The following is a 16,287-nucleotide window of genomic DNA, read 5'->3' on the forward strand; positions in this document are numbered from 1 at the left end:
ACTCAAGTCTTCAGAGTGGGTCATGAACCTACCACCTTCTGACAAAAGTAAAACCGCTACCAATTGAATTGTGAGTTGGCACCTTGGGATGCTAATCTATGATCGAGATTGGATCTTCAAAGATTTGGGAGCAACTGAGTTTAAATTCTAACTGGGACTTTGCAAATTCCGTTTGTAGCTTCATGACGTTCCAGAAATGCCACAAAGTACCTTGTACTGATCCACTGATTTTCTGGACCCATGTTTCCCTTTGTTTTAACACGAAAATAATAGTTACTCAGGAGTGAAATGTTTCATAAATAATTCATTAAATAACTAGTTCTATCCTTCCTTCAACACTTTATTTATTTTCTAAGTTTTCATCATAAAACTTAGAAAATAATCCTTTACAGTTATAATGTTACTAGAAACAGAACTTTTCGTCCTTAGGTACAGGTGCACAACCTTTTATCCGGAGTTCCGGAAACCGAAAAGCTCCGAAAACCGGACATTTTTCCCAGGATATCGTCTGCACACCAAAGCTCGCGTTTGGCGCCAAACTTGACCCGAAACGACCCACGGTCAACCCAGGTCTGTACTACTGTAGCGGCTGCCTCCTCCCCGGAGACCGGGGAGACACTTAAACATCTGTAAATCATTGCTTAAATGTTAGTCAGTTAGTTTGGAGGGCTTTTATGTGAAGGGGGAAACTTTAATTCTTAGTCCCCTACCTGGTCGGAGAGGCGGGGAGCGGGCAATGCCTTACCGGGTCGCCGTGCAGTAAGCTCCGGAGCGCCGGTTGGAGCTCCGACCCCGGCAACTCTACCCCTGGCTGCGCGGCGCTACAAATCCAGCGCCGCCCGCGGGCGGACGCCCGCAGCCCCAGCTCCGCGATGTTGTGTGTCGGCGGCCACAGCGCTCCGGAGCTTACCGCACGGTGACCCGGTAAGGCATTGCCCGCTCCCCACTGGTATCCCAGCGCTGCGACGCCGCCGACTCCCAACATCGCGGGGCTGCGGGCGTCCGGCCGCGGGCGGCGCTGGATTTGGAGCGCCGCGCAGCCAGGGGTAGAGTTGCCGGGGTCGGAGCTCCAAACGGCGCCGCCCGCGGCCGGACGCCCGCAGCCCCCAGCTCCGCGATGTTGGGAGTCGGCGGCCACAGCGCTCCGGAGCTTACTGCACGGCGACCCGGTAAGGCATTGCCCGCACCCCGCCTCTCCGACCAGGTAGGGGACTAAGAATTAAAGTTTCCCCCTTCACCCCCCCCCCCCCCCACCACATAAAATCCCTCCAAACTAACTGACTAACATTTAAGCAATGATTCCCCGGTCTCCGGGGAGGAGGCAGCCGCTCCAGACTTTTCAAGCCGCCCGCGCTACCTACCTAATCTACGCTAAAAATCTTCCATATCGGAAATCCGAAAAATTCCGAAATCCGAGAAGTGTCTGGTCCCAAAGCTTTCGGATAAAAGGTTGTGCACCTGTACTACTTTATGTTGCGTGATTGCATCCAGCCAAAATTATTAATTAGTTCATGTGCACAATTAAGAATCGTATCTGTTGCAGGTTTATTGTTACCGTGGTCTGTTGATGAAACTTTACATTTTCATTTTTAATGGGATTCAGTTCACTGTAATGACCTTTTCCTTTCAGTTTTTAAATACATCTTCAAATGATCACCTAGAAGTGGAATCTCCTGCATTAACTTCTACACCAGTGGGCAATCAAAAAGTTATTTTAACTCCTCTGCATCGTGGCCAAACACCTAAGACTCAAAAAGAAAATGATGCGTCAGTATGCTTCTTGTTGATATTTGTTTATTCCTTTACTTACTGTTGATTATTTAATAATAACAACATTTAAGATTGCCCCAATGGTAGTACATTAAGGACTATTGCTAGAATGGGGCCGAACTATTTGCTGAGAAAATTGAGTTTCTGTCACAAATTGGTAATGTTTAGTAAGATAGTTTCATATAAATTTAGTTACAGGGAGTTGTTGGGGCTTTTTCTTTTGGAGCATAGAAGGCTAAGGGGTGGCCTTTTTGAGGTCTACAAGGTGTTGAGGGACATGGATAATGTGAATGTTCCTATTCTTTTTCTCAGAGAAGAGGATTATAAAACTAGAGGGAATAGGCTTATGGTGCGAGGGGAAATAGTTAAGAGGGACCTTGGGGCATTTTTTTCACTCAGAAGGCAGTCCGTACCTGGAATGAGCTGCCAGAAGAAGCTATACAAGTGGATACAATAATAACTTTTAAAATATATTTGGATAGATCTTCTTCTTGCGTATGGCATTTGGATAGATATATGGATAGGAAGGGTTTGGAGGGCAATGAGCTAAATGCAGGCAAATGGAACTTGCCCAGAATGCCAACTGGTTGGCATGATAAGGTGGGCCAAAGGGCCTGTTTCCATGCTGTACAGCCCCTTGACATACATTCTGTTGTAAATGTTTTAAGCAGAAATGTCTTGGGGGAAAAAAATGATTATCTCTATGTTAAAAAATATTTTGAAAGAAACAACATAAGTATCATTATACCCATTGCAAAATATTTTAGCGTTTTAAAATTCCGCAGTATGAAATTGAAGCAGATAATTTGGGCAATATTCCTTTCAGTATGAACTGAATTTAATTATTTGTGTAACTTATTTATAATATGTGGAATGACAGATAGGTACTTGGGTTTAATGCAGCATATATCATTGCATATTGTTTTCCTTTCAGGTCTGTTATTAAAATCAACAGGTTTCAGAACAGTAAATATGTGTAGTCACATTGATTGAGAACATCAGAAATATAGAGGAGTTTAAAAGAAATTACTTAATTTTGATATGAAAGATGGTAATTTAGCTTTTCTTATTAAAACAGCTTTAGGACTCCAAATATCAGAAGGTCAATATTAGAAGGCTCACCTAGAACACCCACACCCTTTAAAAATGCACTTGCCGCCCAGGAAATCAAATATGGATCCTTGAAAGTGCTGGTAAGGTTGTCTGTTTGCTGGTTGCTCATTGCATAAAGATTCTTTGAATCCCATTTATAGAAATACTTTGATAATGTTTAATTTTCTTACCTTACTAGACACCATCTCATCTTGCTGAAGATATACAAGATGTAATTAAACAAGAGACTGATGAAACTGATATAACTTTTCATGAAAATGGCCAACCACTTTTAAAGAAAATTAAGCAAGAAGTAAGTACGTATTTATTTAAAACAGAAAATGCCGGAAACTGTCAGCTGGTCAGGTAGCATCTGTGGAAAGAGAAATAGTTAACATTTCAGATTTCAGAACCTTCATCAGCACTGGGAAAGAGATGGAAAATGTAAATTTTAGTTATAGGGATTGTGATGGGAGAAATAGATAGAACAGGAAATATCTGTGATAGATAGACACAAAAAGCTGGAGTAACTGAGCTCTCCAGAGATGTTGCCTGTTCCGCTGAGTTATTCCAGCTTTTTGTGTCTATCTTTTTAAACCAACATCTGCAGTTTGTTCTTACACAATATCTGTGGCAGGGTGATATCAGGTTAAATGGGTTAATGGAGCAGAGCAGATTATGCTGTCTTTAAGTGTTGCTTAAAGCATTGCTGATACTAAAACTGTGGAACACCCCCAGTAGATCAGGACATTCTAATTAAGAAAGCAAAACTGCCAAAATCACAGCTGGATTACTTACATTTTTATTTAAGCACGACTTTAATGCCTTTTGTGGTCAGTTTCTAGTGCAAGATTAGGACATTATAATTTAGCAGCATCGATTTTGTTTGTGCCACGTGAAGGAAGTTCATCTAGAATCCATTTGCCAACATAAGATCAATCCAATACACCTCTGGAAATATGATCTGAAGCTTCCAAGCCCAGTGACATTAAATGACACACAATGCAGCTTCCAATATTACTTACACCAAATTATTTTGTGCATTTGAGGCTCAGAAACAGGATTGCATTGGTGTCAGTTGGTATAGAATTCTAGATTTCTACTTTTTATAATACTGCAGAGTGAAGGCAGTGTTGGTATTTAAATCTTTTCAATTTTTTTGAATTTTGTTAATTATTGGGGTGGTCCAGTTGTCATTTCCACAGCTGCGTTAGGTGTTAGGTGTTTGAGTACCCCAACAAGATTGAAATCCACCCCAAGTTATTAAATGCCTGGCTGAATGAATGTGACCCGCCAGTTGGTGATACTTACATTTGGTGGGGACTGATACTGATTTAGTTTCTGTTCTGCAGCATAATGGGTGTGCTTCAACCGACTTCTTGGGCGTTAGTATTTCCAAGAGGCACATCCAGACTTAGTTAAGGGCCTGTCCCACTGTATGAGGTAATTCAAGCGTTCTCCCGAGTTTTCCCCTGATTCGAACTCAGAATGTCCGTAGCGGGTCCGTAGGAGTTCGTGGATGTCTCGTAGCAGCTTGTACGAGTAAAAAGTAAAACATTTTTTCATCACGAGTATTTTATTTACTCGTGGACATTTTTCACTGTGTTGAAAAAACGTCACGAGTTTACCGGATTTCCCGATTACCTACCATTACTCGTACGAGCCGCTACGAGACATCCACGAACTCCTACGGACCCGCTACGGACATTCTCCGAGTTCGAATCAGGGGAAAACTCGGGAGAACTCTTGAATTACCTCGTACAATGGACAGGCTCTTTAGATGAAAGCTCATGCTTGCCTAATAATCTGGCCTTGGGTTCAACTGAGAGCCAGACATACTTCATAATCTCCTTTTTTCCTGGCAAGGCAAGAACTAATATTAAAAGCTTTAGAAATGTCTACTAAAATCCATCTTACGTTGGTTTTATGAAAGATACGGCAACAAAAGCAAATACAACTTTAAAAGGTTACTAGACTAAGTGGGACCCGTTGGGTCCCAGCTTCACATGGGAGGGCTGGTCCCCCAACCCAATATTCCACCTCTCCACCAATTTCAATATACACTCACACACACACACACATACACTCTCACACACACACACACTCACACTCACATATATGACAGCAAACTTTCTTGAATCTACTCACACGGCTGAGCGCGGCCTTTCCACTGTGGGGCTTCCGCAGTCAGCGGCACTTCCGCAATCAGCGTGACCTCTGCACTCACCGGAAATTACGCAATCAGTGCGACCTGTCCACTAAGCGGAAGTCACAAAATGAGCGAGACTTTTGGACTAAACAGTCGGACCTAATAAAGCATTTATTCCTTCCAAACACAGTCGGACCTAATAAATAATTTATTCCTTCCAAACACAGTCGGACCTAATAAAGCATTGCAGTTTCAAGCACAGCCAGGGCAGCAGGCGAAACAACTCATGGCATTGTCATTTCATTTAACTTCCAATTATGCATTGAACTTTCAAGCACATGCACGGCAGCAGGCCAAACAACTCATGGCATTGTCATTAAAGGCCTACAAATCATTTTTTGCAAGTACATTGCAGACTCACAGTTCAGTTGATTCACAGCTTAGAATGACAGTCGTGGCCTCTCCCTCGCGATCTTGCAGAGTGACCGACTCACGTCCAGGTATCCGAGGTTTTATAGTCGCGCCCCCCACCCCCCGGAAGAGGCGTTACCTTCATTGTGGTGATTGACAGGCGAGAGGACCAATCAGCTGATATCAAAGTTTTTTAAACACTCATGACTTTTTTATTTTTCATCGATGGGAAAAATCCTCGGGGCTGGCTCAGCGGAGGTGGACTGTGAGTAAGATGGCCAAAAATCACAGCGATACAGGGTAGCGTTTTTTCTAAAATCAATATACAGCACAGACAGGAAGTGGTCAAGATGAGACTTTTAATTATATAGATAGGAAAAACATCACTTTAAAGGTTACAATGTAAGTAATACTTCAACTATGTAATTTGGCAAACTAAGCATTAGACTGAGAGACCAAAATTCTTTATTTCTCTTTTCCCTTGAGTGTCCAGACACAATTCAAATATAGTGCAAGAAATATTTTTTAATATTTTGGCTTTATGACAATAAAATTGTCATGCAAAGAATACCATGCTACTCTTCTCTACTTACAGTGCATTCAGAAAGTATTCAGACCCCTTCACGTTTTCTACATTTTGTTACGTTACATGGAAACATAGAAAATAGGTGCAGGAGGAGGCCATTCGGCCCTTCGTGGCTTATTACAGGCTTATTCTAAAATGGATTAAATTCATTTTTTTTATCATCAATCTATACACAATACCCCATAATAAAAAAGTGAAAACAGGTGTTTAGAAATGTTTGCAAAGTAATTAAAAAGAAATAACTGAAATATCACATTTACATAAGTATTCAGATCCTTTACTCAGTACTTTGTTGAGGCACCTTTGGCAGTGATTAAAGCCTCAAGTCTTCTTGGGTATGACGCTACAAGCTTGGTACACCTGTATTTGGATAATTTCTCACATCCTCTGCAGATCCTCTCAAGCTCTGTCAGGTTGGATGGGGATCATCGATGCACAGCTATTTTCAGGTCCCTCCAGAGATGTTCGATCTGGTTCAAGTCCAGTCTCTGGCTGGGCCACTCAAGGACATTCATAGACTTGTCACAAAGCCACTCCTGTGTTGTCTTGGCTGCGTGCTTAGGGTTGTTGTCCAGGTGGAAGATGAACCTCGGCCCCAGTCTGAGGTCCAGAACGCTCTGGAGCAGGTTTTCATCAAGGATCTCTCTGTACTTTGCTCCGTTCATCTTTCCCTCGATCCTGGCTAGACTCCTAGTTCCTGCCAATGAAAAACATCCACACAGCATGATGCTGTCAACACCATGCTTACTCTTGGCATTCAGGCCAAAGTGTTCAATCCTGGTTTCATCAGACCAGGGAATCTCATGCCTTTTGGAAAACTCCAAGCGGGCTGTCATGTGCCTTTTACTGAGGAGTGGCTTCTGTCTTGCCACTCTACTATAAAGGCCTGATGGTGGAGTGCTGCAGATATAATTGTCCTTCTGGAAGGTTCTCCCACAGAGGAACTCTGGAGCTCTTGTCACCTCCCTGACCAAGGACTGTCTTCCCCGATTGCTCAGTTTGGCCGGGCGGCCAGCTCCATGAAGAGTCCTGGTGGTTCCAAAGTTCTTCCATTTAAGAATAACAGGCCACAGTGCTCTTCGTGACCTGCAATGCTGCAGAAATTGTTTTATACCCTTCCCCAGATCTGTGTCTCGACACAATCCTGTCTCGGAGGTCTACGGACAATTCCTTCGTCTTCATGGCTTGGTATTTGCTCTGACACGCACTGTCAACTGTGGAACCTTATGTAGACAGGTGGGTGCCTTTCCGAATCATGTCCAATCAATTTAATTTACCACTGTTGGACTCCAATCAAGTTGTAGAAACATATCAATGATAATCAATTGAAACAGGATGAACCTAAGCTCAATTTTGAGTGTCATAGCAAAGGGTCCGAATTCTTTTGTAAATGTGATATTTCAGTTATTTATTTTTAATTACTTTGCAAACATTTCTAAACACCTGTTTTCGCTTCTTCATTCTGGGGTATTGTGTGTAGATTGATGATTAAAAAAAAGAATTTATTCCATTTTTAAATAAGGCTGTAACGTAACATAATGTGGAAAAAGTGAAGGGGTCTGAATACTTTCTGAATGCACCGTATATTAGCACTGACTCATCCTAAACTGTATGTGGAGACATTCATTGGGAGAATGAAGATAACTATGTCATGAAGATTGTGTAGCTTTGCTTTGTAGGTCAAGACGTTTACTTTAAAATTCCTAGCAGTGTGGTAACTTAAATTATTTTTAGGTGGAATCTCCCGATAAGAAGATGAGGAAATTTTTCACATTGGCACCATGGGAAAGAGAACACTTGAATACTCAGCTTTTTTCCCAAAGTCCTTTAGAAGAAGTACCTGTAAGTATGCTAATCCTTTCTGATCCACTTTGATCCATTTCAACAAATTAAAAAAATAATATTATTGTCATTGTCAGCTGTTTTAAAAGTAAGTGAAAGATAGACAGTATAGGTATTATTCTCATATTAATGAAAATAATGCCAAATTTTGATGTTTAACACATCAAATTTCTTCTTCAAGATGAGCATTATATATTGTATTTTTCAATATATAGAACTAGCACAAACAACTCACCAATAAACACCAGTGAGCTAACATTAGCCAAATAAATCTTCACTCAAATTTCTTCGGTAACAATTTGCATTTTGTAAATTTTGGCCAAAGATATAAAAATGGCAATTTTTAGCGTCATTTTCTCCTAAGTGAACAAAAAGAAGGGTCTCGACCCAAAACGTCACCTATTCCTTCTCTCCAGAGATGCTGCCTGTCTCGCTGAGTTACTCCAGTATTTTGTGTCTAAAATTAATTGATTAGCATTTTGATTACCGGATCTACTCTATGATGAGCAACTAGAATGCAGTAAAACTGAAAATGCATCAGATCAGGCACCATCTGTGGAAAAATAAATAGAATTAATGTTGCAGGACAAAGACCCTTCATTCGAACTGGCAAATAGATGTGGCAAAGGTTTTCTGACCTGAAACGATAATTATTTTTCCGCTTTCCATAGATGCTCTTTGAGTTGCGGAGTGTTTCCGGTATTTTCTATTTTTATTTTTTATTTTCTGTATCTTAAGTCTTTTTAAAATCTATTGAAATAGAATGGTAAACTCAGGTGGAGCTTTTAGCCCATGGAACATGTAGTAATGAGGCTTCTACCCAAAAATGGGCTGGCGACTGGTCAATGCCATCAAACAGCTAGTGATTGCTCAACCTTATCTTTCCATGTGTTTTTTATTAAAATACTCTCAATCAGATACAAGATGTGTAAACAAGAGATCATTGGTTAAAAATTACTGCTTTCCAATCCCCTTTTACCCACCAGCAATCTATATCATTGAAATCCGAAAGAATAACATTTCCAGAAGCTAGCATAGTTCTTCCATTAAAATGTGAATGAGGCTCAGCTGGACCGTGGACAAAAATTATATTTTAATTAATGACCCAGTGGGAAAGCTACATGGCCGCATCGACTCCACAGTCAAAAAGGCCCAACAGAGGATATACTTCCTGCGGCAGCTGAGAAAACACAATCTACCACAGGCAATGATGGTCCAGTTTTATACTGCCATCATAGAGTCTGTCCTCACCTTCTCCATCATGGTCTGGTTTGGTTCAGCCACCAAGCACGACATCCAGAGGCTGCCGCGCATCGTTCGATCTGCAGAGAAGGTTGTTGGCTGCAACCTTCCCCCCATTGATGAACTGTGCACTGCAAGGGCCAGGAAGCGAGTGGGTAAGATCATCTCTGACCCCTCTCACCCTGGCCACAAACTCTTTGAAGTACTTCCCTATGGAAGGTGACTCTGGACTGTCAAAGCCGCCACAGCCAGACATAAAAAGCTTTTTTCCACGGGCTGTTGAACAGTTAAAAGTCTGTAGCCTCTTTCATTCTTCACATATTTAAATTATAATGTTTTCATTTTAATTGTCTGCTGTATATCGTGTTGTTACTTGCGAGCAAAGCACCAAGGTAAATTGCTTGTATGTATACATACTTGGCTAATAAAATGTATTAAATTCAATTAAATTTCCAGGAGGAGCAGGGGTATTCCCCTAACACCCTCAACATTTTTTGGGCCTTCCCTGGCTGAGTGATCTCAAAACTGATCACATCCTAACTATTCCAACCAAGTGCTATTTCTCATTGGTTTTCAACAGGATACTGAATTGGGACATTGCAGATGAGGCCCAAAAGTTGAAATCTCTGACATTTGGTGTCTTTGCCAAAATGATGTGTTATCCAACTTTTGCTCTACTTGCCTGAACAGGCACATTAGAATCATTGACAGCAATTATTAATACATTAATTTATCAGTTATTATAACAAACCACGATAATACAAACCCACATAGAATTACCATAGCAGTACAAAGTTCGTTACAGTTCAGTTAGCTTGAGATAGGGTTGTGCAGGATGTCTATACTGTATCCACTGCTGTGCTATTTAGCACATCTATTTGAGAGCACGAGAATATTTGGGCCATTGTTATCCCTTGTTTCCTTTTTTTTCCATTTTTCTTAAAGAATGTTGTCACTTTATATGGAGAGAAAAGGAACTGAAAATTTACAAACAAAGACACAAAAGAAGGGTTTCGGCCCGAAACGTTGCCTATTTCCTTCGCTCCATAGATGCTGCCGCACCCGCTGAGTTTCTCCAACACTTTTGTCTACACACAAAAATAATGGAATAATTCAGTGGATTAGGCAACATCTTTGGAGAACATGAATAGGTTGGGACCCTTCTTCAGACTGGTGGTGCTGGGGGTGAGGTGAGAAAGCTGGAAATGAAATAGGGGCAGGACAAAGCCTGGCAATTGATAGATGAGTACAGGTGAGGGGGCATTTGATTGTCAGATGGTTGAACAAAGGCCAGTGATGAAAAGACAAAAAGTGTGAGACAAGAACTGAAGAGGTACGAATTGTAAACCCAAGGGAAATAATACAGGTGGAATGGGCAGGGGGGAGGGAGAAGGGGATGGGTGCAAGTCTAAGTGGGGCGCAGGGAAGAGCGGAAGGAGTGGAAGAGTGGGGTGTGAGTTTATAGGTTAGTTACTTAATATTGGAGAATTCTATGCTCATATTCTTAGGTTGGAAGCTACTTTAGCAGAACATGAAGTACTGTCCTTACAGTTTGCATGTGGCCTCACTCTGGCAATGGAGGAGGCCCAGGTCAGGTCAGTATGAGAGTAGAAAAGGGAATTCAAATGGCTGGCAACCAAGAGATCCAGCAGGCCTTAAAGATAACTTAGTGTGGACAACATTAAAGGTAACTAGTGGGAACAACATTACCATTGAAATTGTTCCCTTCTTGGAACAGTCAAGAATCTAATAAAATGCAGAACTTAAAAGGCAATTGAGTAGGATAATTTTCTGAAAGATGGATCGATAATCCTTGCTTGTCTGACATATCACTGAATTCCCCATGCATGTCATTGTTACCTCTTGGCTTGAGTGTTTCATTGTACAGCTGGTTAGTCTCCCTTATTCTAGCCCCCTACAAACATGAGCTCACACAAATCTCTGTTAAGTAACTCATATACGATCCCTTTTATCATCACTCTGTGCCTGCTGTACCGCATTGTCTCTAAAGGGCCTGTCCCATTTGGGCGTCATTTACGCAACATCATTTACGCTTCACGACACGTGCATCGTGATGCGCGCGGCGCCCCAGGATTTTGGGATTCACAAAATCTTCGCACGCCACCTGTGTGACGTGCAAATGACGCCCAAGTGGGACAGGTCCTAAAGTAACACCCAGTTTTAAATTTGCCTTCTTTCTTTATTAATCTATAAATGGCTTTTCCCCTCCTTAATTCTGCAATTGCCTCCAAGCCAGTAACTCTCCGTTATACCTTTATACTTAGGTTTCGTATTCTTGATCATTCCCATATTTAATGGGACTGGCACTGCCTAAGCTTTAGAATTCCCTTTCTTATTGATTCTGCACGTAAATTTTTGCATCCATTAAGAATCTCCTTAAAATCTTTCACTGGGTTGAAACATGTGGTCATCTCTTATATCCCATTATGTCGCTAAGTGCAAATTTGATTGGATAAGACTCCTGAGAAATTGAGATATTTTGCAAGGACCCAAAAGACGGTTATCTTGCAGTGTGTGTAGCATTTAATAACACTTGCCTGAGAAAGATACTGAAAATGGCGAAAGAGGAAACAATTACTTTTTGAAAATGTACTTCATTGTAAGTGGCCATTGATTTTGATCATATTTCGCATTTCAGATGCAAAATCTCCTGACCAGTTCTGTATTAATGATGCCTGTATCAGAGAAGACAGATGATATCCTTAACAAAGCATTTACTGTACAAATGACCAGGCAAATGAGCAGTCCTTTACAGGTATGTATAAAATGTTAAGCAACAAATGTTCATCCACATAATTTAGCTTTGCAACACGTGCAAATGTTCTGTTTTACATTAATGTGTGGGAATTCTGAGAAATTCCCCCACAGTAGCAATACTAAACTGGTGATAGTGCAGAAACTCCATTAACACACTTTCAGAATATCCTTCAAATTACAAAATACAAGCAGCTGATCCAACATGTGTTTTGTTTTGCAATTTCACAAGACATTTTCCATAATTTGATTTGTTACTTCATGATGAATTAATGGGGAACTAATTTAATCTATAAATATCTAATAGCTAAGATCACCATAATTTTACAATGAGATGTAAACATAAGGTGTAATTTTTATATTAGGTATTCAAGCATACATTTACAAAGTTTAAAGTCAAGATAAAATGTAATGAATCAAAAGTGGTAATTAACTAAAATGTGTTTTTTTGTCATTACCTTTCTGAGTGTTTTCACTCCTAGCTCACAGTCTTGGGCTGAATTATTTATTGCTCTAACTGAAATGTTTGATTTCAATTTCTGCAATGAGGTTTTGCAAACTTGGAAGGGTGGTCAAGTTACTATCTGAATTTGTTTTGTTAGGGCATCATTTTACATTATTTAATTAAGTTTTGGAAATTACCGAAATCATTCAATATCTAAATTTTGTTTGATATTCACCTGTATTTTAATATTTTGCCACATCAGTTTTGGTTTAATATTGCCATATGTACTGAAATATAGTGAAAAGCCTCACCATCCATGCAGTTTTTCACTGTTTTGATAAGCGTGACAATAATATACTAATCCCTTTGACACGGCAAAATATTAAAAGACAGGCAGAACATTAAACAAAATTTGGCACCACATTTAATTATATATATGGATAGAGAACTATTCGTAACATTAGGCTCATGTTAATAGGCATTATGGGGACATGCAAAAGATGATTTTATGTTTGTGTTCTAGGCAGGGAATTTGGCATCTCATGTTATCTACCTAATTTTAATGAATGAAATGTAGGGAATGTACATCTATTAATTTTACAATATTGCATTAGCCAGACTAAATTTAGAAAATAGACTTTTTTTTACCTTTTGTTCCAAATCATAATAACAAAGGTATAATAAATTGACAAGTGAAGCTGACAAAAGATATGCATGTAGAAAACATGAACTATCAATTAAATCATACACGTAGAAGTGAAAATATGCCCCATCTTCATATTTCTTGTGGAATTATTTTATACTGACTGATTCTTATTCCCATTTTCTGAACACAAGCTATGCATTAATTGAAGCTTGGTGTAAAACCAATCCTTGAATTGCTATTATTAACAGAAACACTTTGTCAGAATACTCAGTAACTGGACGCAACGCAATCCATTCTGGTACTTGTTTAAAATTTAGTTTATTTAACAAGCATAGTAAGGGGTACTAAATTTGTAAATAGATTTATATCATCTTTATAGGGAAAAGAAAGCCAAATATTAAATTCACCAATTCAAGCTCCAATTGTACTCTAAAATTTAGTCCAGAGCAGAAAAGAACAATGATGGTGTAATTATTGTGTACATTCTGTACTTGAATGTGAAATACTGGCAGCTGGACTCCTGTAATATATTTTCAGGTATCCCAGCTGGATTTGAGAAGTCCATGGACCTGGAACCCTGGTTAGCTGAAACTCTGTTCCAGCACTCCATAGAGCCAGTAAGAAATTCAAAATAGGAACAATTAGATGTTTAATTGTTCTTTTTAAGTTATTTTTTTATATTTTTCCTTTTTTATTAACTGTAAAATGTTTTATGGGGAAAATTTAAATACTTTGAGATGGCATTATTTACCAAAACATACATTTTTACTGAATTAAAAAGAATTAAGAATTAATGCAAAATCGAGGTAACTATAATGGGTCAAGTCTATTTTTCCTGTATCTGTTAGTTCCCATCATTGGAATTTAGAACAAATAAATTAAACTTAATTTAAATGTTTGTCTTTTCCAAATGAAGTCTACATTCTTTGTCTTTCTTGCAGTTTGTTAATACCTGGGAGGCTGTGGCATGCGGGAAAACTGAAGATCAACTTATTGTAACTGAGCAAGCACGGAAATATATGAACACCTTCTCTGCTAGAACATTAGTTATGTAATCATTTCCAACTAAGCATTAAGAAGTTTTGAAACACTTGTTGTTGAGTCACGATCAACATTTCTTCTCATTAAATTTCCATTGATGTACATCTATCTTACAAAAATGTTGTCTTAAAAATTTCAGAATGTCACAAAATGCATTCTTCACTAAGTTTTGGTTACGTTTGTCAGATATTCCACCATCAAAAAGACAAATATCAGATTTACTTATAAGATGCTTGAAGTTACAAAAACTATTTAACAAAAAAATGTTGACTTACAATTTACAAATATGGAAAGCAAATTGGAACATATCAGTATTTCTTTTGTATTATTGGCAGATAAAGCAATTAGTCTTTGCAAGTACTTGATTGATTGCTATAATTTAAACCTGTAAGTTAATAAATTAAATTAAATGCACTGATGACAAAATAGAGATATAGCAATACTACAAACCAAATTTGATGAAAAAAAATCAAGCTTTCTAAGATATAAAATTGGGTTTGAAGTATTGTTTTTGTTTGCTCTTTTTTGGTCTAAATTCGAGCCATATATTATATATATATACATACACACACACATAAATATATATATTATATATGGGCACGTGTGTGTGTATTTGTGTGTAGCTTGCATAATACTGATACTGTATGTAAAAAAAGTTTTATGTATGAAAAATGTATATTTTATTCAATAAGTTAATTTTGTAAATGCCAAATGGATAATGTTGTGCTGCTAAAGACTAGCATGTAGACGTGCTGCATGAAATGGGCAGTGGAGTTATCAGAGAAAATGGTGTTAACTGATCAAAAATGCACTGGTAGCTAGTATTTTTTTTAAAACCTAGCATTTTCAAATACAAACATTTTGGAAAGTGGAATATTTTGTCTTATAATGACAAAATGCATATGATGCACCTTTTGTATTGTGGGAGAACACTGATATATTCACTAATTTTTTTTACTTTTGTCCCATTCATTTCATATTTAAGGCACTAGCCCAGATGTACTTTCAATTCAATTAACAACTCATGCAAGAAGTCTTGGCTATATTATACTGCCATATCAAGTGCCTCTGGCATACATGTACTAAACACTTTGTTTTAAAACACCATAGGTGATTGTTAAAATCTGCTGCCTTGCCATCAGCTAGCTGCAAATTAACTGCACTTACTTCTTGACTAAGGTTGTATATCAACTGCCATGTACATAAAATAAACTGTTTTTCTACTGAAAATATTTGTGCGTTTATTTTGGAAACGTGGAGGTCATAGCCTCAGAATTAAAGGGCGCTCTTTTAGAAAGGAAGTGAGGAGGAACTTCTTTAGTAAGAGGGTAGATAATCTGTGGAACTAATTTGCCACAGAGGGCTATGGAGGCCGTCAATAGATATTTTTAAGGCAGAGATAGACAAATTCTTGATTAGAATGGGTGTCAAGGGTTATGGGGGGTTGACAGGAAAATGGGATTAGGAGGCAGAGATCAGCCATGATTGCATGACGGATTAGACTCGATGGGCCGAAAGGCCTAATTCTACTCCTATAACTTGTGAACTTGTATGTACACTAGTTTTTCAAAATATGTATCAATGATTTGGATGAAAAAAACATTGCAATCCAAGTGTGCAGTTGGTACCAAATCAGCACCACAGTCCACAATATACACAGGTACAACATTTTAAAACAAGCATGCAGTAAATGCATGGTCAGAGTTATGGTGCAAAGAGTTCCATTTACAAGGTTAAAGATCAGTCCTAAACAGCTGACTGCTTATCATGAGTCAATGCATCATGGTTCTGAATCTCCTGCAAGAGGAAATCACCTCACAACACCTAATATTTTAATCTCTGACCTGTGTATCTCTTCTAAATGCAATGACTATAGGCCAATCTTCCTCAGATGCATTCAAAATCAATTTAGATGAAGGAAGTGGGGCCAAACAATTGTTTCTAATAACTAGGTTGGTAATTAGAAACTACAAGTTTAAAAGGCAAAACACAAGAGACAACTAGAGGGATAACATATATTGAGCGATAAACTTCTGGTATGGTCATCAATGGTGGCAATAGATTGCATAGAATTTTTTTTTAAACATAGGCATCCGATTGAAGAGGACTCATTTGCAGTACTTTGGAGAAAAAAACGAGGATATGGAACTAAACTAAATAGCTAAAACCAAACTGCTAGAGGACCTCAGTGGATCAGGCAACATCTGTGGAGAGAAATGGACAGATGACGTTTTGAGTCTGGACCCTTTTTCAGACCCCAACAGAAGTACAAGACATTGTTCCCTAAA

At 38.9% G+C, this 16,287-nt stretch overlaps 1 protein-coding gene across 5 annotated transcripts in view; it reads left to right on the forward strand.

The window, feature by feature from the left end:
• myb (MYB proto-oncogene, transcription factor) overlaps positions 1 to 15,229 on the forward strand; it is a 34,890-nt gene extending 19,661 nt beyond the window's left edge. For 3 of the 5 annotated variants that reach the window (XM_033020944.1, XM_033020939.1, XM_033020942.1), the window contains 6 exons: positions 1,631 to 1,767; positions 2,849 to 2,963; positions 3,062 to 3,175; positions 7,743 to 7,850; positions 11,752 to 11,868; positions 13,900 to 15,229. In XM_033020944.1, coding sequence (XP_032876835.1) covers positions 1,631 to 1,767; positions 2,849 to 2,963; positions 3,062 to 3,175; positions 7,743 to 7,850; positions 11,752 to 11,868; positions 13,900 to 14,013 — 705 coding nt within the window. In that variant the 3' untranslated portion in view covers positions 14,014 to 15,229. Of the gene's footprint in view, positions 1 to 1,630; positions 1,768 to 2,848; positions 2,964 to 3,061; positions 3,176 to 7,742; positions 7,851 to 11,751; positions 11,869 to 13,495; positions 13,576 to 13,899 lie in introns of all 5 variants that reach the window. The other 2 variants (XM_033020940.1, XM_033020943.1) reach the window with 1 other exon arrangement.
• The last annotated feature ends 1,058 nt before the right edge of the window (positions 15,230 to 16,287 follow it).

The sequence above is a fragment of the Amblyraja radiata genome, chromosome 5 (assembly GCF_010909765.2).
Source record: "Amblyraja radiata isolate CabotCenter1 chromosome 5, sAmbRad1.1.pri, whole genome shotgun sequence".
In the NCBI taxonomy this organism is placed as follows: Eukaryota; Metazoa; Chordata; class Chondrichthyes; order Rajiformes; family Rajidae; genus Amblyraja; species Amblyraja radiata.